Here is a 27,236-nt window from a genome sequence, read left to right as displayed (position 1 = left end):
TCTCAAACTTTTGATTTTGGGACCCCATTAGAGTCTTAAAAATTAGCAAGGACCCCAAAGAGCTTTTTAGTCTATGTGGGCTAATTAAAACATAAAAGTTGGGACGCCTTGGTGGCTCAGCAGTTGAGCATCTGCCTTTGGCTCAGGGCATGATCCTGGGTCCAGAGATCGAGTCCCACATAGGGGTTCCTGTGGGGAGCCTGTTTCTCCCTCTGCCTGTGTCTCTGCCTCTCTCTCTCTGTCTCTCATGAATAAATAAATAAAATCTTAAAAAAATAAAACATAAAAGTTTAAGTATTTACTTACTAATTTCTTAAAAATAAGAATAATAAACAAGTACTGTAAGTAATTTGTTTGAAATAAGAATCATATTTTCCAAACCAAAAAATTTAGTTGGAGTGGTGTTGCTTTATGATTTTGCAAATCTCTTTAGTATCTGGCTTAATAGAAGACAGCTGGAGTCTCATATCTGCTTGTGTATCCAGTCTGCTGTGATATCACACATCCTAGTGCCTTTGGAAGACCCTACTGCATACTTGTAAGAGAGTGAGAGTGAGTAAGGCCAATAAAATCTTGTTGTTTTTTTTAAAAAAATTTTATTTATTTATTCATGAGAGACACAGAGAGAGGGAAAGACATACGCAGAGGGAGAAGCAGGCTCCCTGCGGGGAACCCAATGTGGGACTCCATCCTAGGACCCCAGGATCATGACTTGAGCCAAATGCAGACTCTCAACCATTGAGTCACCCAGGCATCCCTTGAATCTTGGTTTTGTTGTGAAAATAGTTTTGGCTTCACAGGACCCCCTGGAAAGGTCTTAGGGAGCCCTTAAGGGTTTGAGACTTTGAGAATGTCTGCTTCAGGCTACTGTGAACATTGAGCTTGCTTACTTATCACTCATAGAGAGAGGGAGAACAGCTAAATGGTTTCAGTTAAAAGGAAAAGTACCATCAGTTTCCCCCATACTTAGCTCCTGAAGGCAATGGGAGCCATGGCAGGTCTTTGAGCTAAGGAGGCAGTGACAAGACATGCTGGGCTTTGGAAATCCTCCCCTAGCACACTGGGGGTATACAGTGCTTGCTTCTCTCCCAAGTGTGAGCTCCCATAGAAGGCCGTACTACTGAGGTTTCCCTCATTTCCATCAGAATTTCTGTAGGATTGGAGGCTTCCTGCAGGGTAAAAAGCAGCCACCTTGTGCTTCTTAAGACCCTAGGGAGTGGGCATTTTGAGACCCAACCACATCCCCCCATTTCTGGCTCAGCTCTGTACCAGCCAGCAGATCCCTGAGACCTCACCCTGGGCATAGTTTTGGTGGGGAGAAAACCCCAGAAACTATTATTGAATAGGAATGAAAACAAATAAAATGAAATAAAGTAGATAGTTTGGTATTTTTCGCGACTCCTGCTATTTGAGGAAAAGCAGGTTGAAAGGCAACCAACAGGGGAGATTTCTGTTCTGATTCTATGGGGCTTCTGGGTGTCTCTGGAATGCCAGTAGTTGGTCACTGGCATGTGTGCATGTGTGCAATTTTACTTTGGAATGTCCAATTTTCGTGTTCATTGGTACAAGTTTATCACTTGTTCTAGTTTTTCCTTGGACTAACGGACTAACACAGAAGAGAGGGAGAAAAAGAGAATGTCCTAAGGTCATTTGAGAAGAATTGAGAGACGGAGGATTAAAGGTGTTAGGGAAGATGTGTATGAGAGGAGGTTGCTTGCAGTGAAATGAACTGCGCAGTGTGTGAGAGGAAACAGAACAGCTCTGGGCCCCTGGAGAGACTAGAAGATGAAAAGCAACCAGGGGTCAGACACTTCCCAGTACCAGCCACCAGGTGGCACCATTGACCCAAGACAGCTTAGTTGCTGTCCAGGGTTGGGGACCAGAGGGGTAAACAGGGCAGCGTGTACCCGCCTGTCTGGTGTGAGCTTGGTGTGCTTGTAACTCCATGGGGGGCGGGGAGGGGGTGGCCGTGGCCAGGGAACCTGACCACTTCCCTGAGTCTCACTTCTTTCACAGCATTTAGTTAGGGTGGGAGGGGGCTGGACCATCTTTGTTGGGGATCAATCTGGCCCTTCCTCACCACCGTGGTGCACGTGTTTGATATAAACCTTCCTGGGAATCAAGTCCTTGGTTCTCTTCTAAGCCTTTACCAGCTGTGTGACCTTGGGCAAGTCACTTCTTTCTGAGCCTTGTTTTTCGCAGGTCAAAATGCAGAGATTTGAACAGGAGGTCTTAGGGGTCTTTGGGGCTCTGACCTTCTGTAGTGTGCCTGAGGGAACAGGAGAGCTGGAGTTAGATTCAGGATCATTCTCTGTCAGCTGTGTGACCTTGGGCAGGTCACTTCCCATCTGTGGGGGTTTCAGTAACCTCTCCCTCAGACTTTTATATAAAATAGCTTTGAAGAGGCTTTGTGATCATTTTTGGTCCTGTAGGACAGGGAGAGGTTGCTGTGTATTATTTTCCCTGGAATTTAAGTTGGCTAGATGCAAATGCTCCCCCATCCTCATAGCTTAGAAAGTTTGTGCCTCTGCCTCTGTGACCACAAGTAAAGGCCTGATGGCATCTCTTGGATCTGCTCATTTCTGTCTGTCCCCACTGCTACTGCCTTGGTCCAAGCACTCTCTCTTCCCTCTTGGACTGTTGCTGTGACTTCCTGGTGCATACCTGCTTCCAGAGTCCTTGACTTCTCCAGAGTCCACTTTCCACAGAGTAGTATCCATGATACATGCTCAACAAAGGGTGCCTTGGGCAGCCCAGGTGGCTCAGTGGTTTGGCGCTACCTTTGGCCCAGGACGTGATCCTAGATCCTAGAGATCCTGGATCGAGTCCCACGTCGGGCTCCCTGCATGGAGCCTGCTTCTCCCTCTGCCTGTGTCTCTGCCTCTCTCTCTCTGTCTCTCATGAATAAATAGATAAAAATCTAAAACAAACAAACAACAAAGGGTCTTCTGTGTTACTAGGATGCTTTTCCCACTGCCTTGAAAACTGTCCTCTCTCACCCACCACTCACCCAGGTCCCATTGCAAATCTTCAGGATCCAGTGTGAATAGCACTTCCTAAGGGACAGCTCCCTTGTTGCCGACTCCTCTTCGCTCCTCTGGTCCCACCTGTAGCACACAGAACCTGCCTGTTGATAAAAAGACCACATTTGTCAGTTTACTTCCCTGTGAGAATGTATCTGCAGTGGTCACCGTTGTTGCCTTAGTACCCAGCACAGGGGCTGGTTCATGGTAGCAAATATGTACTGAATGAGGACGCTGGAGGTCGTAGAAGCCTCTAGCCCATCTGGGCAGTGGGCGCAGGTAGCTGGTTAGAACCCAGAGCCTTGCACATCAAACATCCACCCACTCCTTCCTGACCCTAAAGGCTCTGTCCTCAAGCCTCTGCAGTCTGGCCCCATAGGAAGGATCTCATGGCAACTATTCTGGAGGAGAAGAGAGCTCTCTCATGTTCTAAATACACACTTATGCGTGGGTGCCGTGTACACACACACATAGATGTGCATGCTGGTGCCTTCAGCCTTTGTCCTGCTTGCTTTGCCTCGAGCATGTGTTCCAGTGGATATAGATCATGGCCCCAAATGGCAACTGCGATATGCCACAACTATAACGGCTAGGGCGTCTTGAGTGTTTACTATATATATTTGAAATCATTAATGCATTTAATACTCTCCACCATGGTACTGGGTAGGTACTCTTATCATCCTTGTCCTTTTTTTTTTTTTAAGATTTTTATTTATTCATGAGAGATACACAGAGAGGCAGAGAGAGACAGAGAGAGAGAGAGAGAGACAGAGACAGAGACAGAGACAGGAGAAGCAGGCTCCATGCAAGGAGCCTGATGTGGGACATGATCCGGGGACTTCAGGATCATGCCCTGAGCTGAAGGCAGACCCTCGACCACTGAGCCACCCAGGCGCCCCTATCATTCCTGTCTTATATTCAGAGAAATCCAGGAAATTGCCCAAGATCACACAGCTCCAACACTCAGGGGTGTCAGTGTTGGGCCAGGCTCCTGGGTGGCTGCCTCCGGAGTAGCCTTACCTGCCATTTCTGATCTGCTCCTCACATTGTGTCACAACAGGACAACATCAGTGGGGTTTCCCCAGCTTTCAAGTCCACCTCTCCGCTGCCTTCTGCCATCCCCATCATCCTGCCAGATAGAGCTCAGAGGTCTTGGCTCAGAACCTGCCTCATTACTCAGGTGTCCCATTTCTGAGTCTTCCTCCAGCACTGCCGTGCACACTTTCTTGTCTCACCTTCATGTTGATCGGTTTTAAGTGCAGTAATTGGCTGATCACATGTAGGCTGTAAACCACAGCAGGGCAGTGCAGGGGGTGGGCTAGAGTCTGGACCCAGCCCTGCCATTTACCAGCTGTGTGAGCTGTGACAAGGGCCTGCTTTGAGTTCAGTTTCCTCACCTGTCAAAAGGGGATAATAATTCTTGCTTTTCCTGCAAATTAAAAAATATAACTTGTGATATTTTGATAGGCACTGGCACATGGCAAGTTTAAGAAATAGCTATTATTTCTGTCATCAGAGAATTTTTACACTGAGTTCAGATTCCTTGGTGACTTTGAGAACTTTCTAGACTTCCAGTTCTTTTCTTTCTTTTTTTTTTTTTAAAGATTTTATTTATTTATTCATGGGAGACAGAGAGAGAGAGAGAGAGAGGCAGAGACACAGGCAGAGGGAGAAGCTGGCTCCACACAAAGAACCTGATGTGGGACTCGATCTCAGGACTCCAGGATCACGCCCTGGGCCAAAGACAGGTGCTAAACCATTGAGCCACCCAAAGATCCCCTTACTATTAGTTTTTTAAATGATTTAATTAATTTATTTGAGGGGAGGAGGTGGAGGAGCAGAAAGAGGGATAAGCAGACTCTGTGCTGATCGTGGAGACCGATGTGGAGCTCATTTTCGTCATGCTGAGATCATGACCTGAGCCGAAACCAAGAGTTGGACACTTACCTGACTGAGCCACCAGGTGCCCTTCTCCTTTTTTTTTTTTTTTTAACAATTATATTTATATTGCTGCTACTGATAACAGGATTATTCAGGCAATGGGTCAGAAGAAAAAGAAAGACATACCCACCAGAATTTACACTGCAGAATTTTAGTTCTATATTTCAAGAAGCTAATAATTCAAATTGTGGATGAGGACAGCTTGCAGAGGCAGGATGAGCCTAACATGGGGTGGAGAGGCCTGGGTTCCTGACCCGGGTCCAGCCACTATCTTGCTGTTTGATCTCAGTCAGGTCCCTCCCCTCTGGGCCCTCCGTTTGGATGTGATGAACCCGACAACCCTTCCAGCTCCGAATCCTTCCTTTCCCCTCTTCCCTCCTCCCTGCAGCCCCCTCCCTCCTCCTCCATCTCCTGTCTCTTCGTTTCCTTTCTGTCTGAGACACAAACGCCATCCAGCACTCTTGAATGGGACTTTTGTTCTGCTAACATCACTTTTCTGAAAAGGACCATCGGTCAGGTTTGTATCTTTTAAATGCTGGCACATTTTATCAGTTAAGAACCTGCATACCTCTCTCCCAAGACATAGCCTTAAGGAGCCCACACGCTGCAAAGGGGAGGTTTATGGGAGACAACAGGAGGAAAAATAAATAACCAAATCTCTTTGGGGGTGTAATGTAAAGTACGGCCCCTACAGAAAATGCCTTCTCTCCCAGAAGCCCCCTTTCCTGCTCTTGCCAAGACCCTAAGCATTTTGCAGCTCCACTTCAGTTACGATTCACGTCTCCCTCTTTTGGTTCCCCACAGACTGGGGAGAGGGGCCGAGAGCAGAGCTGTGCTTGCGTGATCCCCGTCTCCAGGCCTCCTTGAGGTAGGCTTTGGAGCACTGGACTTGGAGTGACAGGGCTGTGGGTGTGAGTGCTGGTGATCTGGGACAAGCCACTCTGGGCCTCAGTCTTCTGGGCGAAAGAGAACAGAATGCATTCCTCCGGGTCTTGTGCAGACTCAGTGAGAAGCAATGTGTGAGAGAGCGCTTCGTAAACTGCAGAGCTCTGTGGGGGCACGAGAGGGTTCCTTCTAGCTCTCTCCATGGGCCTGTTCTGTGACCTCGAACAATCCGTTAACTTCTCCAAAGGTCAGCTTTGCCATCTGTAAAGTGGGAAATAGCTAGGTCGTGCAATTACTGGGAGAATTCCTTAATGGGTGCACAGCACCTGGCCTGGTTCTTGGCCGTGGCAGGTGCCCATGTAGAGGCCAGTGCCCTGTCCCCTTCCCTTCCTCATTTTTCCCCGCAGCCCTCCCCCTGTGAGCACAGGCCTGGATAACTAAGCTACGGGCTTCTGAAACTGGGCTGCCCCATGGCAACGCCAACTGGCTGCTCCTTGGCTGGGGCGGCTCAGGCAACTTGCCTAGCCCGAGCCGCCTCCCTTCCCTTGCCTGGAGAGAAGGGTAATAGTAGTGTCTGCCGGAGAGTGTTGTTGGAATTATGAGACCCTGCTCAGACGCCCCCCGGCCCGGAGTGGGCGCCGGGTGGGTCTTCGCAGTTCACCCAGACCTTGTTCCTCCGGTGGGGGGAGCCGGCCGGGCCGAGCAGAGCGCGAACGGACTCGCCCAAGGGCGCACCAGGGCTCGGATGCCGGGATCTCAGGGATTTCCAGGGACCGCGCCGCCTGGCGAACGGGGGCCAGACCCCCCCCCCTTCCTCGCCCGGTCCCCCTCGCCCCCCCCCGCCGCCCGGAACGGGGGGCAAACCCCTTCCAGGAGGAGGGCATCGGGATTTTTCCAACGCGACGTGGAAGGGGAAATAAATCCAGCCGCGAATTCCGACGGCGGCGCGGGACGCAGGGAGCGCGCGGCGCCCTCGGGCAGGAGGCGGCCCGCCCCGGCCCCGCCAAGCATTTGCAATTTAATTGACATTTGGCGGCGGGAAGCCAATCAGTATAAGTCAATTGACGTTGGGCGATAGCACGAGCCCGGCCGGGCGCCCCCGCCCCCCCCGCCGGCGGCCTCGGCCCGGCCGCGGGGCACAGCGTGGCGGCCCCGGCAGGTACCGGCGCTGGCGCGTGTCTCGGCCCGCGAGGGGGCGGCGGGCGGCCCGCTGGTTGCCGCGCGGCCCCGGCGCCGGGAGAGGCCCTAACGAATGACTTTATTTGCCGGGGCCCTGCTGAGAACAATTGAGTGTGTGACGGTAACGGCGGACGGCGGCCTCCCGGGCCGGAGCGCGGGCGCCGCGGCAGCCGCGAGCTGGGGGCGCGCAGAGGACGCGCCGCGGCCGGGGGCGCCGGGACCCGCGTGCGGGGCGCCCCGAGCCCGCGGGGGAGGCCGCGCCGGCCCCCCGGGGGCACCCGCCCTCCCTCGGCTCCCGGGCACAGCCGGGGCGGCAAGACGCTGGCTGTCGGGCCGGCCAGTCGTCCTGGGGGGCCCGGCCGCCCCTTGTCCCCGGGCCCCTGGGGCCTAGGGGGTTCTGGCGTAGGGACTTTCTGTCTCTTGCACGAGTGGAAAAGTAGAAAGAGGCACGAAAGGCATCCCCGCTTCGAGCGCCGCGGCCGGACAGCTCAGCGCTGGGTTCCAGCCCACCGCGGCTGCCGGCGTGGTCTCTGTCCCCTTCGCCCCGGAGCGGTGGCCCTCCTTCCCTCCATCTCAGGTTATCCCCACTCGGGGATCCCCGTGCTTTGTGGCACGGCACCTCCCACAGGAAGCCCTCCTTGCTCCCACAGAGAAGGCTGTCAGCCGCATGGCTGCCTCTGAGCCTCTGCAGCCTTCTGCTGCCTCCCCCATCAGACCATGAATTCCAAGGACGGGGCCACCTTCCATTCGTCCTCAGTGCCCAGCATGGAGCCCGGCGCACCGCACAGATGTGGAAGGAGTGGATAAGAGACGGACTCCTCTCTTCCTTGCCATCTCTCTCTTTCCCTCTGGTGAAAGACACCAGAGTTCCTTCTCCTTCTTTTCTTTTCCAGTTCTCATTTCAGGTGTGCTGTCATTCACTCACTCAACAAATAGTTACTGAGAGCCAATTATGTGTTAGAGACTCTGGAACTAACAGGTCACTGCCCTTGGGCAGCTTACTGGTCAGCGACAGAGGATGATGCGCTGCATATGATGAATATGTCAAGCACCTACCATGTGCTGCATAATGGCCCAAATTCCGAGTTGGCAAAAGCTTAATAAAGGCTTGCTGAGAGCTTCTCCCTGTCATTGCATTCGGTGATCCCTAGTGCCACCCTGTGACAATCACCCTAATTCACAGATGTACAAGCTGGTGCTTAGAGTGTTTAAAAAGCGGTTTGTGGCTGTGGAAGGGGTCTAGCTTGGGAATCTTTTTTTTTTTTTTTAAGATTTTATTTATTTGTTCATGAGAGAGAGAGAGCAAGAGAGAGGCAGAGACACAGGCAGGGAGAGAAGCAGGCTCCATGTAGGGAGCCCGACGCGGGGCTCGATCCTGGGTCTCCAGGATCAGGCCCTGGACTGAAGGCCGCTGAGCCACCCGGGCTGCCCTAGCTTGGGAATCTAACACTGGTTTGCCACGTGAGCTCTGCCTTCTATCCCTCAGTATTACCATCTGTAAAATGGGGGGATTGCAATTGACTTCTGAGGGTCACTTGAGGAGGAATGGGCCACAGGGGAGATGGAGCCAGGACACAGGTCTCTGTTCCCAGCCCATCGCCCCCTGGTCTTGCAGTGTGACCACTGGAAGAGAGGATACTCTTTTTTCTCAGCCTTATGAGGCTGGCAGTGAGACAGAAGCACTCACTATGTGGCAGGCACTGTGCTCGCAGCAGCCTTAAGAAGTGCAGGTGCTGGGGCCCTTGCCTGGCTCAGTGGAGTGTGTGACTCCTGATCTTGGGGCTGTGAGTTCAAACCCCACATTGGCTGTAGAGATTACTTAAAAATAATATCTTTAAAAAAAAAAAAAAAAGAAAGTGCAGGTGCTATTCTGTTTCCCTTTTGCAGATGGAAAAGATGAGAGATTAAATCACCACCAGTCCAGGGTTATACAGCTAGGAAGTATATTGCAGGGCTGGGATTCAGACCCAAGCAGTCTTGTTTCAGAACCTGTGCACTTAACCTGCTCTACTCGTGGCAGAAATAGCACACGGACCTCCTCCCATCCCTCCCCTACTCTTACACCTCACCCCAGGCTTTGTCCCACCTCCCTGGCCCTCTGAACTCCAAGTCCATTCTGCATGTTTGCAGGATTGCAGGAGCACTGATTTCTCAAGGTGTCTTTCCTTCCCTTGGCCTTTTGCTCTTTCCTTTGTTATAGACCCTGACAGGAAGGAGAAGCTGCTGCAGAACCTGAGTCCCTTCTTGGCTCTGTCCTGGTTGGATTATTGTATTTGGGAAATGGGTTTCTAAAAAGGATAGGGGGAATCCAGGTGTTGTCTTTTAGGAACAAGCTCTCACTGTTCATGTTGAGAAACTACATTTATGTTACTATTTTAAAGGTTTTTTTTTTTTTAAGATTTTATTTATTCATGAGAGACACAAAGAAGCAGAGACATAGGCAGAGGGAGAAGCAGGTTCCCTGCAGGGAGCCCGATGCAGGACTCTATCCCAGGACCCTGGGATCATGACCTGAACCAAAGGCAGACACTCAACCACACAGGTACCCAGATGCCCCATTTTTAAAGGTTTTATTTGAGAAAGAGAGAGAAAGCATGAGCAGAGGAGGGCAGTAATAAGCAGAGGGAGAAGCAGACTCCTTGCTGGGTAGAGACATATGCGGGGCTCAATCCCAGGACCCAGAAATCACAACCTAAGCCAAAGACAGACTCTTAACTGACTGAGGCACACAGGTGCCTCGGAAATACATTTATTTTAGAGTTAGTTTTGGCACCTGTCTCTCAAAAGGAGTCAGAGAACTCTTTCTCTCCCTGGATATATTCCTTTTTCAGGAAGACAGATTAAGGAAGAACAATCCCTACCATGGAATAGTCCTAACAGGCAGAACCAGAGGGGCCTCGGAAAGTATATATAGTGATTATCTGTCAACTCAGTGTCCCCTTTTTAAAACAAATATTTTGTAGCGCTTCCTTTGCCATCCTAAAACGAAATTTAGAAACAATATAACCTATCTGCAAATATAATTTAAAAAACCAATGCCCCCAATGTGACAAAAGAGGGAAAGAAAAATAAAATCATAATAAAATGATGTATTTCATTATGTAAATGCTCAGGCATGACTACACCAGAAGACATAATAAAGTAGTCAGTTGCTTGCACTTATGCATAGAATCACCATGAATGCAGCAGCTACAAATGTGGACAGCTGTGTTTTTTGGCAATACCAATTCTTTCTGAAATTGTGAACATGTCTTGATAAAATTCCAACCAAAACAAAGCATAATCTTTCCTCAATTTATGTATGGTTGCATTCCTGGAAGTCAGTGTAAATTAAAACACTAAGTTTTTATCTGTAAGTAAAACAGTTAGGTTTTATGGCTCAGATATTTATAAAGAGAATTGTCACCAATCTGAATGTATGATGGGTCATTCCAAAGACATGTGGGCACACGGCAACTCTTCTCTGTGTTGGACTGGGCTGTGTGGTGCCCCGCCCCCCGCCCGGCTTTGCCCCCATAATTCCTCCCCAATAACAAAGACTCACAGATTCCCCACTTTTCTTCTGATCTGATCATCTTTGTTGAGATCCACTGGAACAAATAGTTTCTCTCTGGGGTCCCTTCCTCTGGGGGGTTCTGTGATTCTGTTTAAAAGCAAAAAACTGCATATGTTATGCACCTACTGTGTGCATGACCTGGCACCGGGGAGATAGAAATGTGACCTGATTTCTATCTGGGCTGTGAAAGAGAAGTCCCTGCTCTGTGGGTGCCATGCTCCCAGGAGGCTTCCATCTGTGATGTGAGCACAGCCTGCCTTGCATCTTAGTTCTGTTCAGGATACCCTTTGTCTCCTTCTTCATATTCCCCAGCCCAAATCCTGGCTCACATGCCACCTCCTCCCCCCAGGAGGCCTTCCCTGACTGTATCTGCCTCCTGCCCCCTGCCCCCCACACCAGACAAGTTCTATCTCTGGGCCCCCACTGCCTGCTGTTCAGGGTTCTCTCAGGGCACTTCCCTGTGCTTGAATCAGAGCTGCATCTCCAGGCTTTGGCTCCCTGCCAGAGGATGGGTTCCCTTGAGGGCTGAGACTGTTCCCTTCTGGGGCTATGCTTGGGGTCAGAGCATTGGCAAAAGATGGTCGAATGCTTGAACCAAGAGATGTGGCTTAGCCAGGTACCCCTCTCTGTATACATCTTGTTCTTTTAATTAAGCAAATGGCTTCTCTTCTCCTGCCCTCACTCCCGTCCTCATCAGCTGACATGAGATGCTTGCTGTGCAGACAGCGCTATCTCATTTGGGGTCTAACAGCCTGCTTGCTCTGACCCAGTACTTAGACTTGGCACAATTTATTTTTAAATATTTTATTTATTTATTTGAGAGTGAGTACAAGGGGGGGCAGAGGGACCGAGGGAGAGGGAGAAGCAGACTCCCCATTGAGCATGGGGACACAGGGCTCAGTCCCAAGACCCTGAGATCATGATGTGAACCGACGAGCCACCCAGGCTCCCCAACTAGGCACAATTTATTGAGCCCATTGCACAGATGAGATGAGCTCTGTAAGGTCACATAGCTGGCAAGCGGCAGAGCCCTAGCTGGTGCCGAAGGCACTGCTATCTGTGTTATCTAAATGCTTGCAAGGCTGGACCTTCCTTCCTTTTTTTTTTTTTGCGGGGGGGGGGGGCTCTCTTCCAGGAAGTCATCATTCATCCATTTAGTGGCTTCTGACTCAGTGTTGGGCACTGTGACCTCCATGGTAGACAAGGCCCTGTAGCCACCTTTGAATTCCCTCAGGGGGCTCTGTCTTCCAAGCCCCAGGCCAGGCATGGAAGGGAGCGTTGGATGCCCCCAGGGAGAGAGTGGACAGGCTTTACCAGCAGGTCATCAAGGAATGGCAGTCTCCTTTCTACTTGTTTAGTTTTTCACTTTCAGTGAAACGTCCACTTTTATTCATTCATTCCACAAGTATTTATTTTGTGCCTGCTATGCGCTCTGGGTCCTGGAGACGCAGCAATGAACAAGATAGACAAAACCCTCTGCCCTCATGAGCGACATTCTAATAAGGGAAAAGAGAATAAGTAAATAAGGAAAATAAACAGCATGTTGCTAAGTGCTCTAGAGAATAGCAAAGCTGGGTAAGGGGACAGAGTGTGGAGCTGGGGGTGGAGGGCGTATGCTGGTGTACGGAAGGTAGTCACAATCATGAAAGGACATTTGAGGAGAGACTCTAAGGGAGGGAGGAGTGAACCAAACAGATATCTAGGAAAAAACAGTCCAGAAAGAGGGAACAACATATGCAGAGGTCTGAGGCAAGGGTGTGCTTGGCATAATTGAGGGACAGTGAGGAAGCCAGTGTGGCTAGAGCAGAATAAGTGGGGGAGAGTGGGAGGAAGGGAGGTCAGGAAAGCCCAGTTGCAGGGCAGGGTACCCAGTGCTGTAGGGCCTCCTAAGCCATGATCCACTGTGGATCTCACACAGTGAGATGGGGCATCAGGGAGTGGCAGCCTAGAATATCTAACAGGGAACTTCAGAGGCCTGTTTTGCAGCCTGCCACTGGCAACTCACTAGCTCCAGCTGATTTTCCCTTCTGATCATCTCCTGAACCTGGCTCTGAACCTGGGTAGTCATTCCCATCATCAGCTCTCCCCTGGGCAGGAATCTTCATCTGGCCCCCCAGGCCTCTGTCACCTCTCCCTCTGATGGGGTCTCTACTCTGTGGCCAGCTGAGACGACACGAACCCCTCCACTCCGCAACCCTTCTGCGTCTGGCATGAATTCTAAGTGTATTAATCTGATCAGACAAGGGCCCGACTATTTGGAAAACACACAAGGGGATCTGGGAGGTGGATATTGGGGTTACTGGAAGGTGGACTGTCGGTTTGTGGGTAAGGAAGGCAGCGTGCTGCAGGGGGAGGCCCAGGAGCCCCTTCCCACCCCAGCAAGCCCCCATCGCAGCCCTCTCTCCGGCCTCAGCAATGGCTCCCCCCAGAGGCGCCTACTTTATTTATTGCTTCTCCCCAGCTCCCTGCGGGCAGAGGAGAGGTGCATTAGTGTGTTTGCAGACCCTGCCAGCTTGGAGCAGATGCAGGGCTGATTTGCAAACTGTCATTGCCCTGGCCTCCTCCAGAGACCCACATGCTGGGCTCAGCCTCGTGGCTCCGAGAACCACCTCCCCCAGGCAGACAGCCGGACAGAGCCCCTGTCTCCTGATTTCCCAAAGTGCAGCCGCTTGGCTTGCCGTTGAGAAATTTAAATTAAATGCCATGGAGGAACCGTCGCAACGCATTGGGCCATGTTGACAGTGGAGAATGAAGTTCTCGCTGTTGATAGGAGCTTATTGGCCTGGCACAAATTAGACAGGTGTCGGACTCTAAAGTGCAAAGGGTCCTGAGCTGAGCACCTGGGATCCAGATTGGAGTTCTGGTTGGGCCGCTGAGTATCTTTAGACAACTGTTTACTGCCCTCTGGGCCTCAGTTTCTAAGCTGTACATGAAGCCACAGGCAGTCTTAGAATCCACCCCAAGCTCTAAAATTCTCTGAACCAAAATTTGAGGATGTTTCCTTCATCCAAGTAGTCGAGGATAGTGGTGTGTCCAGCATGGCTTGGCAATTCTGGAATTGCCTGGAGGTTGGCAGAGGCACCCAGGAGCTGAGACACTAGGGCCTCTTAATCTCACCTGCCCTGGTAACTCTGCTGTGTGACTTGGGCAAACCACCTCCCCCTCTCTGAGCCCATTTCCTCACCCATAAAATGGGAATGATCATCTCTTGCCCTTAGGTCATTGTAAGAATCAGACAAACTGATGAACGTGGAAGGCGAGTGTGAGTAGACACTTGAGTGGCAGTTGTCGTTACCATTTTTGGCTATGCCTTACCCTGTATGGGCACACACATTTGCCAGTCTAATGCAAGAAGATGCCCCTACTGAGTACAGAGTCCAACCAAGTTGACTTAGCTACGTAAAAGAGAATGATGGTGCCTCTGTGCAGAGTGCAGAGCTCTCTTAGGGGTTGTGCTTGCTCGGTTCCGTGCCATCTTAAGTCCACCGTTGATGGAAAAACACACCACAGATAGACACAAAAGCCTCTCGAGTTCTTTTCAGCTGAGACAGGAGATGACACACATTGGCGGACAGAGGCCGATCTCTGTGTATCCAAGAGGAGTCGAGCCAGTCCGAGTATATCTAACAGGTCAAGCTCTGAAATGAAGAAGCAATAAGCCAGTGAAATGGTACTATCACCGAAACATGATTGATCAATTGAATTCTATCAGAGACAGTGGACAGTGAGATTAACTCAGGCCTGATAGGTTCAATGAGTTAAAGCATGATGTTCATTTCAGCTTCATTTCACCAGTCTTTGCTTGTGAAATTGGTCAATCAATAGAGGTTGAAGATCATATATATATATATATATATCGGGGACCATCTTATGGGGAATATAATCTCAGTAGTTGGCTCCTGGCTGGGGCTGCCTGCCTCGGGTAATGGAGACAGAACAGGGACTCCATCAGCCCCATCGAAATGGCCTGATATCTCCTCCAAATGAAAAGTATTTTTGGATCTCTGATGATTTATCTTTTTTTCCTCCCTCTCACTTTGATCTATGACAAAACCCATACCCATCTTGGAGAAATATAGTGATTTCTCCTGAAAACATTTGTGCAATGATCAGAATGATACACTTCAAAATATGAACCTTCTTTTTAGTTATATTGTCCTTGGAAAAAATAAAGACAGTAATTTAAAAACCCAAATGGGGGTAATGCAAAGATATCAGTGTAAATATGATTTTTAAACTCTCTTATTTATTTATTTATTTATTTCTGTGCCGTGGAGGATGGGGGACAGACTGCTGTGTGTGTGAAAGCCAAAAAAGGGGGTGCATGCACAAGGAGTCCTTCTAGGTATAATTAAAATGATGCCTTCAGCATTCTTTGATCTCATTTAAAAGCACGACTCATAGAAACAAATCACCCTTTTGCTCCCAGTAATATTTCATTTGCTCCGGAATATTTTCACTATGGTGGTTGATTTAACATCCCTCCTAATTAGCGTGCATATCTCTCTGTAAGGTGGAGTAATTAGGTACTACTGTACAAGGTAATGGACTTGGACAGTATGGATTAGAGAGAACAGATTTGTGCCGAGGCAATGCCCAAGGTATTGCCTATTCTTGGAGGTCATCGTGATTCAGTTCATCACAAAGAAATCCCATCTCTTCATACCAATGCCATGAGAGCTTCCGTTATGTATTGACCCTATGTGTACGTCAGAGCGTATATTAGGCTCTGGATATGGATAGAAATGCTGAGAAGCTAGACAGATGGGAAAGAGCCTCGCTACTCTGCTCTCTCCCCCTTCCCCAGTTCCTGCATTCCAGCCCTCCTGAATTATAGCCATTCTCCAAGCAAAGCATTTTCCTGTGCCTCTGGGCCTTTGCAGGTGCTGTTCCCTCTAGTTGGAATGCACTTACATCCTCTCCCTGCCCTTTTCTTTGGCTAACTCCTTCCTACTCATTCTTAAGTCTTGGGCTTCATTTCTTCCAGGTGGCCTTTTTGGATCACCCCCGCCCCCAGCCTGGATGAAATGGGGTGATTTAGTATAAGGTTAGGAACAGACTCCAGTCAGACTGCTGGGGTTTGGGTTCTAGCTCTTCAGTCTCTTAGCTGTGTGACCATGGGCAAGTTACTTTAGCTCCCTGTGCCTCAGTTCCTCATCTGTAAAATGGGAGGGGCAGTAACGGACCTGACATTATTGGACTGTTACGAGCATCAAGTAGATAAGGTGCTTGGAATAGTGTCTGGCACAGACTAAGCTCTGTATAAGAGCTGGCCACCACCGTCCAGCTCCTGGGCCTGCCTCCACTTCTTAGGCTCCCAGCACTTACCTTACTTACCACATTGGAATGATTCACTTCTCTACGTCCTCCACTCAGGGCAGGTTCAGGTGACCCTCACAGGGCCGGATAGCCAGCAGGGGTTTGGTGCCTGTTGCTCAGGAATGCATGGATCCATGAGGCTTGGAGTGGGCCTCGGGGGGCCTCGTGCGTTTCCAGGCTCAGCTTGCTTTGGCCCTGCCTTGTGGCCCGGGACAAATCCCTTTGCCATCCTGGAGCATGGAATCTTCAGTCCTTTGGGGCCTCTCCCTCACTGACAGCCTGTGACTCATCGGGTAACACACGGCACAATCAGATTCACTCTGGTCGAACCTGAACGTATTTGGCAATTTTACAATTTTGCGTGTTCCTTCTCTGAGAAGAAAGAGTGAGTGAGACTAATGGGTGAATAATGGTAGTTCCTGTGGCGTTTCCTCCACGCTACTTTGATTTTTCGCAGCCCGTGGTCCCAGTTTAAGATGGGATTTATACAGTCACCCAGAACATTGATTTTGGTTCTGGGCTGCCACGGGACGTTTCTGGCCCTGCCACCCTGTTGCCTGGCACAGGGCCTGGCTCATGGTAGATGCTCGTAGTAGATGGCTCAGAGTAGAAATGTTGCCGGCTGAATCTTGTCTGTGCCGAGTCCTCTCCCCTTTATCGCCATGCCTTGTCTCTGTCTCTGGGGTCTGGCTTGGATGGCTCCTCCTGCAGGGCCCCTTCCCTGGTGTTAGTCATGTCTGGGTCACTCTGAGCATCCGGACATCCCCATGCAGAGTAGAAGAATGAATGGCATTTCGTCACTGTTGTTGGACTCTGAGCAGTTGACAATGTACTGCATTCTCCTTTCGGTGTGTGTCACTGGGAAGCTTAGAGCTCAACTGAATTTTAGCAGTTGATTATGCTCTCATTTAAACTTTTATGGACTGCCTCCAGTCCTTCTTAGAAGTAGGTAGAACAGAAGGCCTTGGTCGTTTCGCTCTTTCCTCCTCCGGGATCACTGATGTCATGGAGGTCACCCCGAAGGTTTTCTCCTGAATTCTCTGCTGATGCCAGAGACCCATCCTGCTGCAAGTTCCCCCAAACCATTTGGGCCTGCAGCCCTCAAGTCTTATCTAGGTTACGTATTCAGTCAACAAACCTTGATTAGCATCTCCTTTGCTTGAGGTGAGTCTGACGTGGGCTCTGCCCTCGGAGGGCTCATACTGTTCCCAGGGAAGGAAGGAAAGAACAATCCTAGAAACGGCTAATGTTTTTCGAGCACTTGCTATGTGCCAGGTACTATGCCAAATATTTTACCTGTATTCCCCTTCTGTTCTTTTGTCAAGCCCGGGTCTCCTGATTGTCCTATTTTACAGATGACAAAATCAAGGATTAAAGAGATTAAAGAAGTTTCTCAAATATCATAGCTTGTAAGAGACAGAGTGAGGATTTGACCCTGGACCTGCCCACATTTAGGGTGCCCAGGCTTCCCTGGTGGCTGTGCCACATCCACCACAGGGCCTAGCTTTGCTCTAAGACATGTTAGGAGGCGTGCAGGTGTTTGCTGTGGCCTTGAACAAGTTACTTCTTATCTTTGCCAGGTTCCTCAGCTGTAAAATGGGGGGAGGGGGGCTGACCTCACAGGATGAGTTGTGAGGAGTAAAATCCAGCCCATTGTGGTGGCCCACGCAGCTTGCTGAGGAGACCCAGAAGAAAGGGCAGTTCTTTCAGCCTTTGGACTTAGAGGCTGCTTCAGAGAGGAGGTGGTTTTTAGGTTGAGTCTTGATGGGCAGGGGTGAAGGTGAGCCAGCAGAGGGATGAGGAAGGAGGAGTAAGTAGGCCGCTGGGATGGTGTCATGGGGTGACTGGGGGGTGAGTCTGACTGCAGGGACATATCATGGAGGCCGGGAAGGCTTGGGCTTTATCTTGAGGAAGCCTTGGAAGGGTTTTCTTTTTTTTTTAATTTTTAATTTTTTAAAAAAATTTTATTTATTTATTCATGAGAGACACAGAGAGAGAGAGAGGCAGAGACACAGGCAGAGAGAGAAGCAGGCTCCATGCAGGGAGCCCGACGCGGGACTCGATCCCTGGTCTCCAGGATCATGCCCCGACTGAAGGTGGCGCTAAACCGCTGAGCCACCCAGGCTGCCCACTTGGAAGGGTTTTCATAGTGAAAGTGATGGTGAGAGCTGTTCACATAGTTTGGACACTAACTTTGTGCCAGGCACTGTGCTAAGCATGTTATGGGGATTATCTCATTAACCCTTACAAGAGCCCCAGAGACCGTCCTGCAGACCACTATCCTAGTTTACAGATGAGGAAACGGGAGCATGTTAGTTTTAGTGGCTGACTTGAAGGGTAAAGGGGAGTGGAAAGAACACTGTAGGTATGAGGCCTAGGCATAAATCCCAGCTGAGTGACCTCAGTTACTCAACCTCCCTGAGCCTGACCTACCAAGACCTGGCTCTGCTCCGTCTGCACTGAGGGAGGCAGGCCTGGGAGCATGGGTGGCTGCCAGAGTGCTGGGGTAAGAGGTGGCAAACTGGCTGGGTGTCACGACCGTGGAACCCTGCAGGCCAGATCAGGAGAAGACCTCAGACCCTCGGGAAAGGGTGGGGGGCACTGTAGTGCACAAAGCAGGAATGGAATCTGGGACTTATTCTCACAAAGTCAAAAAGATTAAGGGGAAATATATCCTAGTGAAGAAGAAAGATTTCTTCCTCTCTGACTTCCTCCCAGAAGCCCTTAACAGCCTGCGGCTACCCACATGTCTGTTCCTAAACCAAGTATTGGCAAAGAGAATGGGATCCCCTATGTAGGCTCAGGCAGTTGTTTAGGGGTGGAACAGATATTGCAGTGTGTTTGGGGGGTGCCCTACAAAGACTGCACAAAACAACCAAAATGGGAAAATAAATTAACGTTCATGTAATACTATTTCATAGACAAAATCTAGGTGGATTTTGGAGGAGAAAATGATTAGAAATGACGGACTCAGCCTCCTTAGGTTGGTTGATAGGGCCTCTGACGCCCAGAGAGGGCTCACACAGCAAGTAAGGGCAGAACTGGGGCTAGAACCCAGGTCTACTGGCTCTCAACCCTTTTCCCACTGGGTCCTGCCGCTGCCCTGCCATGTAGAGGAGCACCTGGGAGGATGGAAAGTTCCATAAGGGCTCTAGCATTGGCTGGGTTCTGTAGAGAAATGGCACCTGGAAAAAGCTGAAGACAGACCCAGGGGCTCCAGCCTCCTTTCCTGGGACTCCCGGGCCTTTGGCTAGGGTTGCAGTGTTACATCCCAAAGGTCATCATAACAGAAGGGATTATGGAGATTCCTGTTTGTTTTTATTTTTTTTCCTCCCAGCGAGCATCTGCAGACATAAAGTACATGATGATTTTTAAAGAAACAAACCAGAACCCTTCAAGAAAAATGCAAACCCCCTGAATCTGCTGTGCTCTGAAGAAAACGCAATGGGTTTATGATCTTTTAAGACACACAAGAGACAGCTTTCTCTTGACAGATGGGAATCTGAGGCTATTTTGCTTCCTCCCCCTTTGCGTGACCAGACCCGATTGTGTAAAGCTTTTAGCTTCAAAGCCGGGTTGTGAATAACATTGGTTTAACCTGAAATTTAAAGCCAGCATTTCTTTGCTCCCCGAGACGGGGCTTCCTGCCCCTTGCTCCCCTGAAGCTAGCTTCCAGAATGTTAATTCTACGAGCCATGGTTGACTAAGCCCAGCACTGGGTCTATTACATATTATTTGATTTGGAGTAGAAAAAAAGATTTAAAGATACCATGCCCCTTGTATACCTTTGTACTTTTGCCCATGTCTGTCCATATATTTAAGCATACTATTCACATTGTGAGTCCAGATTTTTCTCCCTGGAATGAAATGGATCCGAGTGTTTCTGTAGCTTGTCTCCAAGACCACATTCCCCAGTGAAGTCAGACAGCATCTTTGCAGCACAGATGAGAAAGGCTACGACTTCCACTGGAGACTTAGAGGTTCAGACCTGCCCTTGTGCCAGGGATGGTTTTTGGGGATTCAGCTGTCTCTGAGCATATACTTGGTTGGTTTGGCTCATACTCGCTATATACCCACTAGGTGTGGCACCCAGAGGTAGGTCATCTGTGTCCCTGGCCTAAGAATTATGCATCTTTTTGTCAGAGTATTTATCTTGGTTGGCATGTGTGCCTTTTCTGGTCTGATTATTTTTCAATTAACAGTTGCCTCCTCCACTGAACAGAAGTGCATGAGGGCAGGGCCAGGCCAGCTCTTGCCCATCGCCATAGGCCAGCAGTAGCATGTGCTCACTGAGGTTGGTTAAGAGAAGAATGAATGATTGAATGAATGAGGTCAGATGGAGGGATGCTCCATCTTTGCAGACCAGACCTGCAGAATGAAGGTGGTTGTCACAGGTATTACTGACTTGTTCATTTATTCCACAAATACTCCCCGTGGAGGAGACCGAGATGGATTAATGGTGGCTTCCTCCTGAGGTAGTTAATAGTGCAGTGTCAGAGTGAAGGGCCCAGTGGGTTTGACTCTAAGAAAAAGGAGAAAGCGGTGAGAGCCCGGGGAGTAGGAGATGAAGCAGCCAGAGCAGAAAGGAAGGCATCCTGGAGGAGGAGGCCTGCATGCTCACAGGCTGTCTGTCCTGGCAGCAGTGCACACGGCAACGGGGAATGATTCACCTTCCCTAGCAGCACGGCGGCTGGCCTGTGGGTGACAGCCTGACCCCATGCATTGCATTCAGATGCCCACAGTGTGGATTTCATGTTGCTGAAATCCCTTAGTCTTTCCAAAGGATGAGGCTTGGGTGCGGGGCTTCGAAAACACAGCCTGATGTAAAGGAACTAGCAGTTCAGGGTGGAGAGTGACTGTTTCCCAGCCCCTCCTGGGGCCCCCCGCACTGCTACCCTAGCGGGACTCAGATCCTCCCCATGGCTTTCCATGGGTTCTGGGGCTGCCTGGCCATCTCCCCACAGCCTCTCCACAGCCCCCTGGGGTCTCTTGCCCTCACCATGTCTTTCATCACCTTCTCATGTCTAAGCCTTTGTGGGCAGCCTCCTCTGCCTGGCATGCCCTCTCCACCCCCATCCTCTGTGTCCTCCTGACCCCTTGTCTCTACTTTTCAAGCATGACTTCTCCTTGGAAGACTTCCTTGACTCCTCCCCGTGTGGTTACACCCCTTCTCCATCATCCAGAGTCCTTTGCATATGTTTCTAGACACTTTTTCAACTTGGCCACAATCACAGTTTGTAGCCATATGTCTGTGTATTGCCCTTTCTAGTTTGGAGAGAGGGGCCTGTCGTAGTCATTGCTGTATCCTTTTTTGTTTTTTTTTTCTAAACATCCCCTGGTGCAGGATCCCTGGGTGGCGCAGCGGTTTAGCGCCTGCCTTTGGCCCAGGGCGCGATCCTGGAGATCCGGGATCGAATCCCACGTCAGGCTCCCGGTGCATGGAGCCTGCTTCTCCCTCTGCCTGTGTCTCTGCCTCTCTCTCTCTCACTGTGTGCCTATCATAAATAAATTTAAAAAAAAATTAAAAAAAAAAAACATCCCCTGGTGCAAAGTAAACACTTCATCAATATTTGTTAAATGGGTGATTATATGTGTAGAAGTGTCCCAGCCTCCTAAGGAAATGAGCAATGTCAGGCATCTGCGCAAAGTGACGAGGTAGGCTTACCTCACCTCCCACCCCGGTAGAGAAAGCAAGTGGGGGTGCTGGAGGGGCAAGGAGGAGTAGGAGGGATAATAGGTCAGGGCACACTCCTGGAGAGGTGGTTCTTCCCAGCTCTCTGTCCTCCACTACGAGTGTCCAGGTCACCAAGACAGCCTGGACCCTCTCACAGACTTGGCCCGTGGGTGCTGTGGTTGACTTTCAGAAAGCCGGAGCAGGATGCAGCAAGTCTTCTTCCTAGAACATGGCTCGGGTCCCTGCAGGGCTGCCTGTGTCTGCTAGGGAGCTAGGCTTCCAGGGACCCCCGGTGCATACACATGAGTTGGCCACGTATGCTGAGCCTTTACTCTGTGCTGGGCCATACTCAGTGACCAGATGGTGACTTTACCCTCAGGAGAGCCCTTAGTGGAGCCAACCTTAGCTTCCTTAGTAGAGGTGGAGCTCTGCCCTTCTAGAATTCTGAGCTGTCAAAGAGCCCAGCCTGTGAAACCCATGGGAGAAGGAATGAGCCTGAGGACATCTGTGGGAGGACCGCCTGGCCAGCATATCTGATGGAGCAGGCCGAGTGGGAGGGAAAGAGTGGCCATTACCCAACTGAAGGCAGAGTGAGGCCTTGGTGGTCCCTTTGTCATCAGGGACCAGCTGATAGGATCCTTCCTTAGGAGTTTGGGGCCTGGCTGGCAGGATGTGGCTGGGAAGTATAAGTGAGGTGTGGTGGAGAAACTTGATGGGAACATTGGGGACCCAGGGCAAGGTCATACTTCAGCAGGAGGGACTGGAGCCAAGATGACAGGCCAGAGCAATAGCTGAGGAGGAACAAGATGAGCATCCTCCTGTGTGTGTGTGTGTGTGTGTGTGTGTGTGTATACCTTTGATAATAGGGCCATTTGGCAGATGCCAACCAGTGAGGGGAGCATAGACAGGGCTGTGAGCTCCCACATTCTGCTGCTCTCAATGTCCTTGTAGGAATGGTCTCCATGGGGATAGACCATGATGGAAAAGGGGACTCTGAGGATGATGTCTTCTTGTGGAAGACTTGTGTCACAAGTGGCCAGAAGAGGGGCCCAAATTCTAGCCTGGGAGACATTGGCCAGAGAGACCAGCTTCCATAATGGCCCACATGTTGGGTTATCTGGTCATTCAGGCTGTAGCCTAGCCTGTGGTGTCCTCTTGGGTCAAAAGGGAGGTGGGATCTGTTTGCTCAAGTTGCTTTATGAGCTGCCTATGAAGGCCCTTCCCATAGAGATACTGGGGTGCTCTGAGCTGTCAGCCTCCATGTTGGGCTCTGGAAGGCCATTATGCATGTGAACACCCACAGCTGGTGTCTTTGCTGAAATGTTAGACCCTGCATTGCACTTTCCCCCAGATAGGACAGTTGGGGAAACACCCGCTTTTGGCAGCATCTCTGGCACAGCATCTCACTGCTTCCGGCTCTTGGTGTGGTCTCCTTCCTCACATGACATGATGGATGAGGTGTAGCCAGTATGTGCTGGCAGGTGGGATGTAGCAGAGAATCGGGCAAGGCCTGTGTGAAGGCACCTGCCATCAAGAGATTTGATGCATGCTGGTCTCCCCTGGGGCTTCCCCATGCAAAGGCAGAGGCCTTGCCTCTGGGCCTGGGTTCCAGCAGTGTCTGTGGTCAGACCTGCATGAGCAGCTGGGTCCTAGGGGGCCCTGGGGGATGAGGGCCTTTCAGGCCATTTCCTTGCTGGAAACTTTTTACCCTCCTTGCTGTCTTTCATTTTGAATGGTTCAAGCTCACAGCTCACAAAAAGATATTTCATCCCATTTTCTTTTTTTATGGGTAACTCATAATATTTTCTTTAAAATGTAAGCATCATCACCAGAGCCTGTTACAGTGTGAAGAGCTAGCAATACAGAACACATAGAAAATTTAATCCTGTACTTTCTTGGTAATGCATGTTTTTGAGTAGACAGTACATTTAAAATTCTGCAGTAAAACCAAAGCAAACAAAAAGCACGTGATGAGGAGTGCCCCTCCCTTCACCTCTCCCCCCTCAGTTCCTGCCTCTGGGAAAGGAGGGATAAGTGCTCTCGATGTTTCTCATGGTGCCTTCCAGAGTTCCTTTGGAGATATATATACAAAATGCACATAAAGTCTTATTTTCTTCCTTTTGTTTTTTTTACACAGTTATATGTTATACATGCTGTGCTGTACCTGGTTTATTTTTCACATGACAGTGTATCCCGAAGATCTTTCCACCTCGGTTCACAGTGGGAGTCCTCATTCCTTTATGCAGCCGCCCAGTAGTCCACCGTGCGAGCACACCATAACTTATGGAGCCAGCACCTACAAATAAATTCTGGCGTTGTTTCCAGTCTTTTGCTACTAGAACCTTGTACATACATCACTTCCATATGTGTGAGTGTAGTAGTAAAATACATTTCTAGAAGTGCAACTGCTTTATCAAAGGAAATATGCATTGTGATTTTGATGGATTGTGTCAAATTGTCTATCACGGGTGTGTGACCAGTGGGCTTCCACCAGAATTGTATGAAGGCTGTTTCCCTACAGCCGTCCTGGCATGGAGCTTTACTGACTGGTCACGTGATGTGGTGGCAAATGTCCTGGGTGAGGCCATCAGCTCTGTACCTTCAAAGGGGTGGGGGAGCTTCAGTGCAGAAGAGGCAGTGGCACCTGGTCATTGAGGCTGCCACTCCAGGGGCACCTGGGTGGCTCCATCGGTTGAGCATCCAACTCTTGATGTCAGCCCGGGTCATGATCTTGGGGTCCTGGGATTCAGCCCTGCATCAGGCCCTGCGCTGAGCAGGGAGTCTGCTTCTCCCTTTCCTTTTGCCTCCCCTTACTCTCTCTCTCAAATAAATAAATCTTTAGAAGTGAGTCCCAGTCAACCTGAGCTCCAATCCTCAGGCAAATTACTTGATCTCTCAGGCCTCAATGTTCACATCAGCAAAATGGGGAAATGTTTTCTACCGTGGGTGACTGAATTTCAGATGAGGTGATGTATGTAAAAAGGGCTTGGCATGGTGCCTGACATGTGCCCTGGGAGGCTGGCTCTGTTTCTTCTCCTGTCCAGGAAGGAGCTGGGCTCGGGGGTTTCGCAGCCCCTCTTCCTAGTCTCACTGTCTGGCATGCCTTTCTGCAGCAGCTCTGTAACCTGCACTCCCCCTTCCTGTCTCCTGCTCATCAAAGGTATTCAGGAATCTCCAGTGCCAAACGGTCACTCCCTGCCAGGCAGAGATTTCCTCCGGAAGCAGATGCGGGGAGACCTGTTCACGCAGCAGCAGCTGGAGGTGCTGGACCGCGTGTTTGAGAGGCAGCACTACTCGGACATCTTCACCACCACAGAGCCCATCAAGCCCGAGCAGGTATGTCCCACCACTCACTACCTGCCATACCTCCAGCCAGACGCAGGCTTGGGTTGCCCTCCCAAAAGCGTTTGGCGGGGTGTGGGTGAGGACGCCAGGTTCTACTCAGAGATGGGCTTCTCGTTGTTCTCGGCTAGACTTGGACAGTTGCAGCATCCCACGGGGTCAGGAGGACTTGTCTGAGGTTTCTGGCAACTTCTTGCCTTGGTGCCTCCGTCCCTCCGGCCAGCCTGGGGGGTGGGGGGTGGGGGCAGCGACATGACATGTCTGGCTGCTCTGCTGTTGCTGAATGGTGTCCTTTCCCCAGGCTCTTTGCACAGGGGTGGTGTGATGATCTCCTGGGCCACTCGAGGTGGTCTTGGGTCATTATCCTGTCAGTCAGGGTGGAGATGGAAAACCACATGACGATGGTGCTAGTGTGTACCCCATTGTCAGTTCACTTGTCGGGTCACCCTGGCATGCTTTTAGAGACTGAATCCAAGAGTCTGGAAATGAAGAAGTGTCGCACTGGACAAACTTCCAGCTGGGTCATTTGCAAGAGAGGGAAAGAAGTAGGAGGATGTCCTCTTGCTAACCCTGACAGGGAAGCAGTCACTGCCTTGGCTGTGGGACCAGGAAGGCTCTGCCCAGGGAGAGGCTCCTGAGTCCTTGGATACGGTCCCTAAAGGACCAGATTCAGCTCAGGAGGCTATTTTCTGATGCCCAGTCTGGGTTGGTTACCTGGGAGGCACAGGCAGCTCACCTGTGGTTCCTGCCCGCAGAGTGCTCCCATCTGGTGGGCAAGTCAGAGAGAGGTAGCTACTGGTACTGGTGTGAGGACTGGCCTCGCTGAGCTTCCTCTACTTGCTAACTAGATGGCACTTCTGTCTTTTTCCCATAGAGCTGTTCAGAACCAGGTAGGCTGGCTGCACAGGCTCCCACGGAGAGGAAAGATGCCAGAGGGGATGTTGAGTAGTGAGGAGTGAACAAAGCCTCAAGGGCCACCATCCTATGACAGTCTGGCCATCTGAGCAGTTCCCATGAGGGCTTTCATGGACCATCTAGCCACTGTGTTTTCAGATGAAGAAAGCGAAGCCCAGAAAGGCTTGCCTAAAACCACACACACAGCAAGTTGTGTATTCACTTAACAAACACTGAGGAGTATCACCTATGTGCAAAGTATGAAGCCAGGTACTAGGTGCTTCAGTGAACAAGACAGGCTTGCACCTGCCCTCAGGGAGCCTACAGGAATGTGAATGAGCCACATAATTAAGAATAACCCAAAAGGTCAGGGATTACACATGTGCTAGGTGCTGAGGCAGGGATGTCTGAGGGTCTCTGAAAGAATAATGTAGAGGCTGAGCCACTGTGGCCTCCAGAGGGAACTGCATTTATGCTGAGCCCTGAGGTATAGGGCAGAACCAGGAGAAGGGACTAGGGGTGGGGGGAATGTGCCTGGCACAGGGAATAGCAGGTGCAAGGGCCTTGAGGTAAGAGAGGGCACGGCAAGAGTGAGGAATGGAAAGGGAGCCAAGAGAGCCAGTGTGGCTGAGCATCAGGGCACAGGGGCGAGGGGAGGGGGCACAGTGATATTGGGGAGATAGGCCAGGCCTTGTAGACTCTAAGGCTTTGGTCTTTCTTCTACAAGTGAAATCTCTGGGAATGAGGTGGTACTATGTGCTGGACTGAGTGGATCTCACACGCTCAAGATCTTGAGTTTTCAGGAAGTCTGTTTCCATCACAAACAGCCTCTCCCACTGCTTACAGCCCTTCTGAGAGATGGCTGAAGCCACATTCCATCTGACACAGGAAGAGAAAGAAAAGGAAACTTCCTTGGATAAGGCCTACCTTTTCCTCCAGAATCAGGGAGAAAATGTACCTTCTGACCATTGACCAGGTCACGTGTCTTTAGAGCTAGCAGAGACTGCAGAGGCAAGCTTCCAACCCCTCATGTTGTAGAGCCCCACAAGGGGAGAGGATTTGTCCGAGGTCACCCAGCAAGTGATTGGTCAAGAGTGAGGGCTCGGGCCTCTGCATTCCTGGCCTCCGCCACATGAAGCCTCCAGTGCCTGTATTAAGCTCCTGTTCACTTAATGCAGACATTCAGTGTTAGAGACCGTGTTCCCCTCTGTGTTTCACGTGATACTCGGGGCTGTATCGTATTTCATTTAACTTGGAATGCCCAGGAAATCTGGGCAGAGACCATAGCGCTTCACTGGGAGGAGTCCATCTGTGTATTTACTCACTTGCTCAGACATTCGCTGCTCATTCATCCAACCTGTTTCTTGCACGCGGGCTATGAGGCTGGCCCAGCGCCAGGCACCCAGGGAGAGGAGGGATGAGG

At 50.5% G+C, this 27,236-nt stretch overlaps 1 protein-coding gene and 1 long non-coding RNA gene across 7 annotated transcripts in view; one reads left to right on the top strand and one right to left on the bottom strand.

Moving 5' to 3' along the window:
• PAX5 (paired box 5) overlaps positions 1 to 27,236 on the top strand; it is a 195,644-nt gene that overhangs the window by 40,323 nt on the left and 128,085 nt on the right. For all 6 annotated transcript variants that reach the window (XM_072841961.1, XM_072841964.1, XM_072841963.1 and 3 more), the window contains exon 6: positions 24,738 to 24,913. In XM_072841961.1, coding sequence (XP_072698062.1) covers positions 24,738 to 24,913 — 176 coding nt within the window. The remainder of the gene's footprint in view (positions 1 to 24,737; positions 24,914 to 27,236) is intronic.
• Positions 625 to 4,647, bottom strand: LOC140641687 (uncharacterized). Its single transcript, XR_012038288.1, has 4 exons — positions 4,044 to 4,647; positions 3,011 to 3,127; positions 2,665 to 2,920; positions 625 to 2,269 (listed from the first exon to the last, which is right to left on the bottom strand). It is a non-coding gene; the product is annotated as an uncharacterized lncRNA (long non-coding RNA).

Source organism: Canis lupus, chromosome 10 (genome assembly GCF_048164855.1).
Source record: "Canis lupus baileyi chromosome 10, mCanLup2.hap1, whole genome shotgun sequence".
NCBI lineage: Eukaryota > Metazoa > Chordata > Mammalia > Carnivora > Canidae > Canis > Canis lupus.
Note: the sequence above shows the minus strand (reverse complement) of the source record. Positions and strands in the feature narration are given on the sequence as shown.